The sequence below is a fragment of the Aquarana catesbeiana genome, linkage group LG04 (assembly GCF_042186555.1).
Source record: "Aquarana catesbeiana isolate 2022-GZ linkage group LG04, ASM4218655v1, whole genome shotgun sequence".
In the NCBI taxonomy this organism is placed as follows: Eukaryota; Metazoa; Chordata; class Amphibia; order Anura; family Ranidae; genus Aquarana; species Aquarana catesbeiana.
In genome coordinates, this window is record NC_133327.1 from 193135433 (window position 1) to 193149066 (window position 13634).

Sequence of the window (13634 nt, forward strand, 5' to 3'; positions counted from 1 at the left end):
TCGCAATGCGGCTTCGGTGGCGGCGGCGGTAGCGGCTGTGACAGTGCGGTCTCACCCGCCTTACAGCATACCTGAGCCTCTCCCTAGCCTGGGGGGACCATCCCAGCAGAGAAAACCCCCCACCATCTTACCTTTGGAGCTGGAGGGAGAGCCTGTGCAGCGGACGCTGAGACAGAATCAAGCATGAGAAGGTTTGTGCTCTTGGCAGCCCCCGGTGGTCACAATAGGCACAGCATGCATTTACCTTAAAGGAGAAGAGCCACTAGAATTAAAATTCTGTGGAATCTCCTCTTACCTTATCCAGGCCGCAGGGTTCAGTTTACACAGACCCAGCCTTCGCCTCTCACGGTGGGCTCCGTTTGTGAAAAACCGTCAGAGACTGGGGCCCCCATCAGTAGGGGGATCCTTCAGTTCTGGGCCTGTAAAGCACCTCGCCAGAAATTAGGAAGTTTAAAGCCATTTGCTGATCCACGGGTCCAGCTCTCTAAAAAGAGAAGCGTTACAGGTAAAACCTCGTTTCTTCGGACACGAGGCCTGGGTACCATCCAATTCGGCCATGAAAAGACACTTTGAATGGATCCGGTCGCCTGGCTTGCCCCAGTATAGGATCTTAGGATATTCCCTTTGGAGCTTCAGCACAGGACATCTTTGCACGTCCAACACCTAAGACACTGGTGTAAAAACTGAGGTATCCCTGGAAGGGGAGGGGTTATATAGGGGGTTGAACTTCCTGATTAGGGTGCGACCAGTGTCCAATACCTAGTGATACCCTATAACCCATCAGTAATTACTGTGGCTCTGTGTCCCGTGATGTCCGAGAAAAGGAATGTTAGTTTTCTGGTCTTCTCTATCATCAATACTATGGGGTTGATTTACTAAAACTGGAGTGCGCAAAATCTGGTTCAGATGTGCATGGTAGCCAATCATCTTCTAACTTCAGCTTTCTCAATTAAGCTGACATAAAAACCTGGAAGCTGACTGGTTTCTATGCAAAACTGCACCAAACTTTGCACTCTCCAGTTTTAGTAAATCAACCCCTAGGAGTTGCTGACCAGAGAAGTCAGAACTCCTGATTCTCAGACTTGTTCTTGGTCACGCTCTCTGAAAACTCTGAAACTTCTGATCAACAACACCACCAAGCTACAAAAATTTTTAGGCAGAATAGTTTGCAATGGCAAGTTACATTTTCTTAGCACTCGGTGGCTTTAAATAGCTTACCTGATTTAAACATTTGTTGTGACATCAGCAAATCATGAAGTGTGCTGATATTATCCCAGCCTGGAAGGAACACCAATATTGCACCATCCTGAAACAAGAGGAAAGAAAGATGGAAAATATGAAACCAAAGAGAATTGAGTCTACTAAATGAAGTTTAAAGTGGTTGTAAAGGTAAACGTTTTTTTTTTAGGAGTGCACCGAATGGAAATTTTGGTGCCGAAACTGAAAATGCAGGATGCACTTTGCCGAAAACCAAAAATGACACTTTTTAAAAAATATTTATATTTTTATATATAAAATTGTCTTATAGTCGACTTTTTAATTAATAACATCAATTTAAAATTGGGGGAGGGAGGAAGGGGAGGAGGGGAGGGGAGGAAGGGGAGGACTGAGGCATGCAAGGATAACACCCAAGCGGACCCCACCCCCTTTTCAGCTTCATTATCTGCATTTTTCTTCTTTCAGTCGCATGCCAAAAACACAGTTTTTGGCCGATAATTTTCGGCGGCTGAAATTTCGGTGCACCACTAGCTTTTTTACCTTAATAAAATATCTGCATTAAAAGGTAAAAAACCTTTTAGGCGCTGGTCCTCCCCAACCCCACCTAAACACTTACCAGGGCCCGATCTCGGTCCAGCACTGTGCCCGAGAGCAAAGGCGCTGCTCTCCCCCTCCTTACTGGACTTAGTGAGAAGAGTGAGACTTGGTAACTGCTGCGGTCAATCAAATCCAGTAAGAAGGGATCAGCAGGCGAGGCCAAGCTGCACTGTGTGTGTCAATAGATGCAAACAACGTGGCTCTGGATCGAGCCCACACGAGTACCCCCCTCCCACTCCTTCCCTCCAGCAGATGACTTGCTGTGGGGTACTCGAAGGCAGGAGGAGTCAAGAGTGCCAGAGGGGGACCCAGAGGAGGAGGAGGATCTGGACTGCTTTCTGCTAAACCACTGCACGGAGCAGTCAAGCATAACATGTTTGTTTAAAAATAAACGTTTAATATCACTTTAAAACCCCCAAAACATTCTAGATTTTCTGATAGCAGAGACCTGGAGATAAAAAATATGCAGTACGAATTTTTTTTATGTCAAACAGTTTTAGTGCAATGGTTTATCCCTGTCAGTACAGGAGCCCTACTGCAAAGTTTACACTAACCTGTAGTTTGGCTTTAAGGTATATATAAAGCAGAAATTTCTTCAAAGTGAGAGGAATTGCCTTTTAGAAAGTTGTCATTGGCACAAGTGTCCACGTCGGAAAACTTTCCCTCTATTTTTTTTGTTCTGGAGGCACTTGCTGACAATGTTCACCAGGATGTGTGTGAGTATCTCCCTAACGAAGATGGTGTAATAAAAAACCTGTCGGGGCCCTAAACCCTCACCAATCAATCCAAAATTTAAAAAAATTAAACAAGATATAGTTTAGGCCTTTATGCTTGGTGCAGCAGTTCTATCAGGGCTGCAATGTACTGAGGAGACTCAGTCTTCAGCTTTGTTACATGAAGGATATTGCAGAACAGTAAACGGACTGCATGCTGTAGAGTGCTAATATTATCTGGGGTATATGGTGCACAGTGTTGACTCTACTGGAGTGCAATGTGATGTATATTGTGTGGCTTCTACTCCGCTTGTCAAGCACAGCCTCACTCCACAAAAAGCTTAAAGGACAACATGCTAATGCACGCAATATGTTCAGTGAGGGGGTGTTATGCTTCTGAATATGGGGGACATATTGTATGCGGATTGCTCATTCCAACAGTTAGATAATTCGCCCTTCTTTCTTTTCAACCAATACAATATTCTCTTAGGATAACGTATCTGTTATACTGTTAATTATCAGAGGCATTATACTACTAAGTGGGATGTTACAATGTCAGTATATAACAACTGAAAGTCTGTTACATATACCCCTGAAAGTGATTTATTATACTGTATCTGTTCAATAGGTGCAAGAAACATCTGTTGATCCTGACAAATTTTTGAGCAGATAACTTCTTGTGCTCTCTTCTGTACATTTATTAGCATGGTCCCCAGCTCTCTTTGTGGACTAAAGAACAACCTCTCATTTTGTTGAGAGTGTGGGAGGTGCCCTGTAGTTATCTACTATGGTGACAACACTGCTTCTCTGTAGAATACAACCTAGCACAGGAAGTACGATACTGCCAGGATCACCAGGTGAAAATGCATTGAAATGCAGTTCTTGGGTTTAGCTTTAAAGAGACTCACATTTTGCTTAGCCTACAAAAGCCAATGTGCACCTTAGGCCTAAAAGTTTTGTATGTACTTTTTATTTTATACATTTAGGACACCCCTCTAACCAGTATAGAATTTCAGTATACCGGGTTCCATAATAATCTCTGTTTGGTACCCTATTTTGCCTAAAGCCAGCCATGACTTCCCGGGTCAATTTAGCCATGCCTTCTGCCAGGCTGATCTGGTATACAATAGATAGAACATAATTATATATAGTACATAATTTAATAAATGAAGGGTTACATTTGATTAAACATAGCTCAATTAGAAATAAATTTAGCAACTGTAAAATGAAAATACAGAGACTAAAGTAAATAGAAATTTTCACAAACACCTGGGTTTACTTCAAAATTACACAATCAAAGGTATTAAAATAATGGCGTTTGACCTTACCTCCCCTTTCAGGACTATGTGCCTGATAAGCTCAGCAATCAGATCGAGATCAACCTTCTCGTCATCCGCACATTCCAAAGAATGAATAGTACTGTCAGAGTACCTACAGAAAATGACAAGAGAAAGGGTTACTTACACTGAACGCTGAGGTATTAGTCAAGAAACAGACCTTAGGTGCATCCAGAGGAAGAAAAGTGGCCGCATACAGAGGCTCTATTCATCAAGACAAATGGGCTCTTTTATACTCATTTTCTCCACAAAACGTTCAGCAATAATGTTTGTGAATTGACTTTTACATTCAAAATGCCTCAAACATCAATAAAATATTACGTAAATCAGTAAATCCAGCTAGTCCATGTGGTAATAAAGCAAGGAGAAAATTGATTGCTGAAAAAAATAAAATGGTAGTAAAAATACTGCATGCATACATTAGGATTTGATCAACTAAGTCTTTTTTACCCAAACAAAACTACATAGTACATACTGCTGGTACAAAGGCAACACAGTTTGTACAAGAGTTTATGTATGTCAGCAACATACTTTACTTGAAGTTCCCGCACATATCTTGGCCAGCGTTCCTGATACAGCTTCTCCTTTTCTGCTTTCTCTGGTCGAATCATACGTCCTTGCATAAACCTATTCTTCCACTGTGGCTTACGGTCTTTGTCTTTAGGGGAATACCTAAATATATGACATACATTAAAAAAAACGGCCTAGAATTGCAAATGTCACACTGTCTCAGGCCACACACACTAATCCACTTGCATCTAGCTACTTAGCAGTACAGCTTCCATTGCTCAAATGTTAATTATTATGGTCAATTCCAAGTCTTGAATAAAGAATAAAAACAAACTGAAATACTTCCCTTGTCTTGAGAAGCTTCTACAAAAATAAACTATAGTGGAAGGCAAAAAATGCAAACGAAACATACCTTAGCATTTCAATTACATCCTCCAAGAGATACTCTTTGACTGGGAAAGTAAATCCAGGAATATGCAGCATTGGACATTTACCTGTGCAAGGAAAATCATGGATAACATTTGATTCACACCAAGATAAATTGTTTTATACATATTGGTGTCTAAGGCCATGTTTACTGGATCAAAGCAGACAAGCAATGCGGTATATTTAGGCTCAATTTACATTAGCGCAACTCCAAAGCTGCACGATTTCCAGTGCGACTTTACACTCAATGGATCTAAGTCCCACCAAAGTAGTGCAGGCATCGATCTGAACGTGCCATTGAAAAGAATGGCTGCGACTTATGTCCAAAGTCGCATGACAAGTTGCACTAGTGTGAATGGAGCCTATAGTTACAGAAAAAGTAAAGTTTGTTTCATGTTGAGCCTCACTAGCAGAGTACTTGATGAAGCAAGGAAGCATTTAAAGCCTGGACAGGATCTGGTTTCCTGAGCTGGAACCTTTTGGGCCAGATTACATGCTGCGTTTTAAGTGCTTTGGATACCTTACAGCTGAACTGTATATGACCTGCATTTGCATGAAAACACATCAAAGGTGCAACAAGCAGGACTTTCTTTTTAACGCACCAAACCTAAAAAGCACAGGTGTGAATGTGGCGGCCTTATGCCTCTTTCACAATGGCAATGCCAAACCTGCATTTATATGCATTTAGGAGGACACGTCGAAAAGCCATATAAATATATAATGATTTTTCAATGGTGCCATTCACAATGTGTGTTTACCTGCGTTTTAAGCAGAACTAAAATCAAAACTTTTTTTTCATTTTGGATCAAGGGAGGGTTATAGTGCTTGCAAGGTTAGTTTTTGCCATCCGAGGCCCATTGGGGAGATTTTTCTTCACTTCCTGTACCATAACCAAAACAGGAAGTGGGAAGAATCCCTTCAAAGTGAGGGAATCCCTGGTTGGCCGTAGTGTCACCAAAACTAGTGTCTCAATTGGAAGATGTTTCCTCTATTCCTGTTCTGGGGACAACATAACATGTGGGATTTTACTTTCACTTTCGATGAGCACAGTAAAAAAGGACAAATAGGGACGGTGAATCTCCCTAACAGGGATACAGACCACAATAAAAACCTGACAGGTGTGCCAATCCATCTCCATTCTGGACTAAGCTAAGGAAAAAAGTTTTGTCCTTAGTTCTGCTTTAAGTGCGGTCAGCTTAGCTGCATTTAGAGAATGGAATTCTGTGCATCCAGAATCCGATAAGACAACGCAGCTAAACAGGTGTAAACCCATTTAAATGCGACTAATCGTTGCCAAACCTGCTTTAAAGCAGAAATACCTAAGAGCAGGAGAAAAAAATTATCTGGGAGGAATAAAAGTAGTTTATGCTTCACAGATTACTTCTTCTGCATTTAGAAAAGCTAAAGGCAGAAATGCCAGTGTAAATGAGGCTTTAAAGGGGTTCTAAAGGATCAAGGTTCATAGAATGCATAAAGGTAAAAAACCTTCTCTGTGCAGCAGCCCCCTAACACTTAACTGAGCTCCATCGAGATCCAGAGATGTGTGCGAGAGCCTTGGCTCTCCGGGGACTGTCCCTCCTCATTGGCTGACACAGCAGCAGGAGCCATTGCTGTTGTCAATCACAGCCAGTGAGCCAATGAGGAGAGGGGGGCGGGGCCGACCTGCTGCTATGTGTGTGTGAATAGACACACAAAGCAGCGGCTCAGGTGCAAGTCTGCTTAGGTACCACCATTGTAAGCTGCTGCTCTGATGGCACTTGACAGGAGCGAGGGGCCAGGAGTAACGAAGGGGGAACTGAGAAGAGGAGGATCTGGGCTGCTCTGCGCAAAACCACTGCACAGAGCAGGCAAGTATGACATGTTTTTTTAATTATTGCCTTTAATATCACTTTAAAGTGTACCTGTACTCCAGTTTTAACGTCTACAATTGAAATTTCTACCAGATGACAAAAGATGCCACTTCGTCAATTCCCTTTACACACTGGGTTGCTGGGGGCCTGCCTTTTCTAGACTTGCCTGCCAGCTTTCACATCCTGTCCAAAGAAAGTGGGCCAGATAAATGATTGTTCTTCTGAAAGTTCTCTAGCATACGTGAGGCATATTTAGCAAGGTAGCAGCATAATTTGCCTACGTCGAATAGGATTTTCAACTGTAAAATCACAAATTGCATGCAAAATTTGTAAAAGGAATAACACAGCTTTTGGACACCAATCAACTTCAATGTGGCATGGAACTTAGTATCATATCTCTGCCTGGTCTGACTGGACCGACTCCCTCTGATAAGCACCTGTACAGACACTTACTAGAGGCGAATGAGTTGGGAAAAGCTGCCTCGCTAAGCAGAGGGGAAGAGGCAGCCAGTAGGTTCCCTGTGAGGAGTGTCTGGAAGAAGCTAAATCGCAAAGGTAGCAGGCATCTGGCAGCTCTGAGCTGCTTTGCACTTCTCTGCCACTGGAGAGGAGAATCATGAGCTTTTATGCCCCTGCACAGCGATAACATTCCAGGTATGTGCTGTCATTACGCAATATGGGTCTACTAAACAGAGGTTCCTAGTTTTGTGAGCACAGATACACATGTATAGTTTTGTTGGGCCCAGGGTCTTCACTGACAACTAGACTGAATTCCTGGATAGTAGAAAAGTAGTTAACAGAGCTTAGACATGAAAACAGATCCAAATAACATCATGAACATAAATCAGGAAGGAGAACATTTTCTGGCTTATAAAAGGCAATACCAGCTATCTTGTGGTTTCTGTTTTCAGGGAAAACAGAGTACAGATTCATGTTTAGGTTGTTGGATACAGTCATGCTCAAAAGTTTGCATACCCTGGCAGAAATCATGAAATTTTGGCATCGATGTTGAAAATATGGCGGATCATACCGAAAAACCTTTTTAAATCATAACAGAAATAACCTAAATGTCCCTAATCAAAAAAAGTTGACATACCCTGGAATGTTTGGCCTTGGTACAGACACACAAGGTGACAGACATAGGTTAAAATGACAATTAAATTATTAATTTCCCACAATTGTGGGGTCTTTTTAAATTGTAATTAGTGTCTTTGTCTAAATCGTCAATGAGTTTGTTAGCTCTCACGTGGATGCACTGAGCAAGCTAGATACTGAGCCCTGGGAAGCAGAAAAGAACTGTCAAAAGACCTGCTTAACAGGGTAATGGAAGAGATCCTTATCCTTAAAGATGGAAAAGGATATAAAAAGACATCCAAAGCTTTGAATACGCCAGTCAGTACTGTTCAGTTAATAAAAGAGAAGTATGGGTTATTTTTTTAAAGAAATATACTTACCTAGGTGGATGCAGCATCGGTTTGATGCTGCTTCTGTCCTCCGCCGGCTCTAACACTGAGAACCGAGTGATCAAACACTACCGATCGCTTGGTTCTGAGGGTCACCAGCTCTCTGCTCTGCCCCCCACCCCCAGCATCACTGGAGCGCTGGGCTGTGGAGGGGGGCGGAAGTGGCCAGCGAATGCTCTCAGCAGCCCGCTGAGCTAGGTGTCGGTCCAGGCATGTGGGCAGATTCCGACTTCATTCTCGCAATCTTGCCTGAGCCTGGACTGGGTCTCTGTGATGTCAGCAGACAGCAGGCTTCAGCCCACTGTCTGCTGAAAATGGGTAACAGGAGTGCAGAAAGAACGACACTCCTGTGATCCATAGAAGTACAAACGAGTTTTGGCTGTACTTCTCCTTTAAGAAGTGGAAAATTCAGGGATCTCTTGATACCAAGCCAAGGTCAGGCAGACTAAGAAAGATTGCAGCCACAACTGCTTAGATTAATTGTTCGGGATAGAAAGAAAAACCCGCAGGTAACCTCAGGAGAAATGCAGGCTTCTCTGAAAAAAGATGGTGTGGTTGTTTCAAGGAGCACAATACGATGATACTTGAACAAAAATGAGCTGCATGGTCGAGCTGCTAGAAAGAAGCCTTTACTGCACCAATGCCACAAAAAATCCCAGTTACAATATGCCCGACAACACCTTGACATGCCTCTCAGCTTCTGGCACAGTTATCTGGAGTGAGTAAACCAAAATAGAGCTGTATGCTCACAACCATAAGCACTAGGTTTGGAGAGGGGTCAACAAGGCTTATAGCAACAAGAATTCCCTCCCTACTGTGAAGCATGGTGGTGGCTCACTGATGTTTTATAAACAATAGATTTTTTTTTGGGGGGGGGGGGGGGGTGTAAGCTCTAGAGGCACAGGGAATCTTGTGAAAATTGATGGCAAGATGAATGCAGCATGTTATCAGAAAATACTGGCAGACAATTTGCATTCTTCTGCATGAAAGCTGCACATGGGACGCTCTTGGACTTTGCAGCATGACAATGACCCTATGCACAAGGCCAAGTTGACCCTCCAGTAGTTACAACAGAAAAAGGTGAAGGTTCTGGAGTGGCAAGCACAGTCTCCTGACCTTAATATCATAGAACCACTCTAGGTAAATCTCAAACCTGCCGTTCATGCAAGACGACCAAAGACTTTGCATGAGCTGGAGGCATTTTGCCAAGACGAATGGGCAGCTATACCACCTGCAAGAATTCAGGGCCCCATAGACAACTATTACAAAAAGCTGCATGCCAAAGGGATCAATAGACCGTATTAAGAACCAAGGGTATACTGACGTTTAATTTAAATTTGTTTACTTGTTGCCATATTTTGTTTTATGATTTCCCCATTCTGGTATGACCTACAGTTGAATATGAATCCCATAAGAAAACAAAGAAATGTGTTTTGCCTGCTCACTCATGTTTTCTTTAACCACTTCCCTACCGCACATAGTCAAATGACGTCCTTGACTTTGTGCTATGATATCTGAATGATGCCTGCAGCTAGAGGCATTATTCAGATATCATTATTTTCAGCCAGCGATTCTGTGCACCATAAGCACGATCATAGCAGCAAAAATTATTGTGCAAATACTGTGCAAGATAAAAAGTTGCAATGACCGCCATTTTATTCCCCAGCGTGTCTGCTAAAAAAACATATATAATGTTTGGGGGTTCTGAGTAATTTTCTAGCAAAAAATGATGATTTTTACATGTAGGAAAGAAGTGCCAGAATAGGCCCGGTATGGAAGTGGTTAACAATGATACATACTATATATTACCAATTCTCCAAGGGTACGCAAACTTTGAGCACAACTGTACAAGGGGGTTCGATGCAAAAGCAATTAGCTTTCAGGAGAAGATGATGATTTGCAATTGAGATCAGTTTGGAATAAATTTGCAATGCTTTGGGACACTTCTGACTTGCATTCACATTGACTAAAGGGGATAAACAGAAGTTCAGATAAGAGAATAAAGAAAAATGGAACAATTGGTTTGCACTTTAAAAGTATGGGCTACATAAAAAAAAAAAAAAAAAAAAAAAAAAAAAAAAAAAAGAAAAAACCCCTACATACTTCACCTGTCCATGTCAGCTCTAAGTCGACACGACCGTTGGCCTCTCAGATCTCAGTCAGCTCAGAGAGTAGAACAGTGACACTGCGCTCTGCTCTGCCCCTTCAGCATTCACTGGAGTCCCGGACTGAAGAGGGGGCAGGCGCAGGTGGCTTCGGCTCTCAGCCGTTTACTGGGCCGGAGCCAGTTGTTACTCAAGCAGCTGGGTGGATCCTAGCAATGTGGTAGGGATCCTTGCAGAGCCTGGAGCTGCTCTGTGATGTCAACTGATAGCAGGCAATAAATAGCCTCCTAGGAGCTGACTTTGGGTCACAGGAGAGCAAAAGTGCACTCCTGTGACCCAGAAGCGAATTCTAGCCAAAAAAGTCTTAATTAGATTTGTCTTTTAACAGTGAGTGAGCAGCCATAAGACTGTTCTCGAATACCGATATTAGAGAGGGAGGGAATCAGCAATGCAGGTGAACCTACTTCTCCATATAAACCATGGAATGGTTAACAGAAATCCATATCCTAAATGTACCAGACTCTGTATTGGTAACACTTTGACTGTACTATAAGGCCTTATGCACACGGACGTTTTTACAGCCGCGTTGTTTGCAGCTTAAACACGCCTGTCTATGTTAGTCTATGGCTTCATGCCCACCTAGACGTTTTTGAGCTGCAAATGGCATGGGCGTTTTTAAGCTGTAAAAAAACCCCAGGACCAGTGCTTTCCGTGGCGCTAGAGCTGTAAAAACACGGAAAAACGAAGCCGCTGCATTTTTTTAGCGTTTTTTAGCTCCAGCGTTTTTTTGCTCAAAAAAGTTGATTGGACACTGTATTCTCTGTAAAAAACAGGAAATTCCTGTCTGGACATTAGATTACTCAAGAGTCCTTTGCACAGCCGTGTGACTGTGGGTAGGAAAAAGAGTTGAAGATGGCAAGTGCTGTTTCTCAAGTGGAGCTCATGACTGCTGTACAGGCCCATCCTGAACTGTGGGATGTGGCACATCCACTTCATGGAGACCACATCCGAAAAGTGAAAGCATGGGAGGATATCAGTGCTGCCATTACCCCTGGCTGGGAAGAATTAAGAAATGCCGAAAGAAAAGAAATAAGTAAGTCTATTTTCCTTGAATGCATGATCTGTTTGTGTGTAATGTAAATGAAGATTGCATATTTAACCCTTTGTTTTCCACGTTATTTTAGGCAAAATTATACAGCGCTGCTGGAAGTCCCTACGCGACCATGTCAGGAGGGACCTCACGGACGAGGAGAAGGCAGCACTTAGTGGAGCACCAGTGCCTGCGAAGAGACCACATGTCTATCACACAAATTTGCTGTTCTTACGGCAAAATATGATGAGCAACACCAGACCGTAAGTTTTTTTGTTTTTTTTTCATATATTTGCCTATGTACATTGCTTTTCAGGCGGTATGTTCCATGGCCACTTGCCGAACGCCGCATGTACATATACGCCGGCAGAATGGCACGGCTGCACAAATGGGCGTACCTGTACGTCCCTTTTCATTTGCCGGCGTGGCGGCGCGCGTTCCCATCGCGAGGTCCGTGAGTCCGACCGCGGGTCCTGCGGACTCAATGTCCGCGGGGACACCGGCGATCGTCTCATGGAGAGGAAGAGGTTAACCCCTTCACTGCCAGTGTAATTTTTACAGTAATCATTGCAATTTTAATCGCTGTAAAAATGACAATGTTCCCAAAAATGTGTCAAAATTGTCCAATGTGTCCGCCATAATGTCGCAGTCAGGATAAAAATCGCTGATCGCCGTCATTATTAATAAAATAAAAATTATTAAGAAAAATGCCATAAAACTATCCTTTATTTTGTAGACGCTATAACTTTTGCACAAACAAACTTTCTTAACTGAAATCTGTAGAATACATATTTTCCTAAACAAAAAAACATTTTTGATTTATATATTTTTGGGGGGATATTTATTACTTGAAAAAATTAAAAATCAAACTTTTTAAAAAAAAATTACACTTTTTTTTGTTTATAGCGCAGAAAAAAAAAAAAATAAATAAAACGCAGAGGTGATCAAATACCACCTAAAAAAAGGTCTGTTTGAGGGGGAAAAAAAGGACGTCAATTTTTTTTTGGAGCCACGTTGCATGACCACGCAAATGTTAAAGCGACGCTGTGACGAATCGCAAAAAGTGCTCTGGTCTTTGGACAGCTAAATGGTCCGGGCTGAAGTGGTTACGTTTATACATTTATTGTCTTCAGGACAACTTCTAACATTACACAGAATGCTGGAATCCAGGGCCTTGGAATCTGTGTCTACTGCCAGTCAGCAAGGTGGAGAGCAGCGCGGTCGTGGCGGTGTTCGTGGCCGTGGCCGTGAACGTCAGACGAGGGGCGGGTTCAATCTGGAGGCTGATGACAGAGTGCTAGCACTGCTGCAGGAAGTGCGGCAGGAGAGGTGCAGTATGGATGAGTTTTTGGACACCAGTAACCCACGCGCCTGCTTCTGCCGCAGCCTATACCACATTCTGGAGGACATTGGGGAAGACCAAGAGAAGCATTGTATGGATCGCATGTATGGTATTGCAATGCATTACCGACAAGCAAAACTAAGTGGTGGGCCACCTCCATGCGATCCATATAATGCTTCTCATGATCCCCCAATGGCCCCTGGGACCTGCTAGCACCCCCCTCTCACTATCAGCCCCCTCCTCAACGCCAACCACCACCTATCCCGTCCCAGACCTCATTCTACACCCCGCACTCCTATGGTGAATTTCCACCTTCCACCTCCCATTTTCAGCCCTCATACCCTGTACCCCGCTACCAGCAGGATTTTTTGAGTGATTGCCAGGCCCAAGCATTACCCCGTCCCCAATCCCCACATCCCCAAAGTGATCAATCATCCACCACCACCTATCACCAGTTGTGATCCCAAACCTTTTATTTCGTTCTAATAAATATCCTTTTTTCTTGAAAATAAATGTGTTAAATTTGTCTTTTATATGATGCACAACAGCACTCCTTTGCACTCTGCTTGCCCTGAAGGCAGAGTGCAAAGGACTCTATCGTACTCTGTTTTTGGACAAGCATAAGCTAGCTCTTTTTTGGGCTTAGACTAGGCTTACCCCGAAAGCAGAGTCAAATTGACTTGTTGAACAATCGTTGATAAATGGACATAAAAATAACAAACTTCAATTTTGAAATGCTTTATTTCAAAAAACACAAGAAAGCAAAGCTAGATGTATTCCAAATATTTTTTACACATAATCATTCTGCCACGATACCTCTCCATCAGGGGATTCAAAAAATTCTGAAAATTGGTTTTGAATGCTCATGACACATGCCGTTAAATGCAAGTCCACAAATTGAACCCTCTGAAGTTGGTTACTGGGCTCCTGTTCAACATTATTTCTGTCACTGTCCTGCATAAAATTGTGCAGAACGCAGCATG

General features: G+C 42.8%; 1 protein-coding gene across 1 annotated transcript in view; it reads right to left on the minus strand.

Moving 5' to 3' along the window:
- The window catches only part of DHX36 (DEAH-box helicase 36), a 174986-nt gene that overhangs the window by 103380 nt on the left and 57972 nt on the right, over positions 1-13634 (minus strand). The window contains exons 9-12 of the mRNA XM_073626057.1: positions 4788-4869; positions 4397-4537; positions 3857-3959; positions 1219-1306 (exon numbers count right to left, since the gene is read on the minus strand). Coding sequence (XP_073482158.1) covers positions 1219-1306; positions 3857-3959; positions 4397-4537; positions 4788-4869 — 414 coding nt within the window. The remainder of the gene's footprint in view (positions 1-1218; positions 1307-3856; positions 3960-4396; positions 4538-4787; positions 4870-13634) is intronic.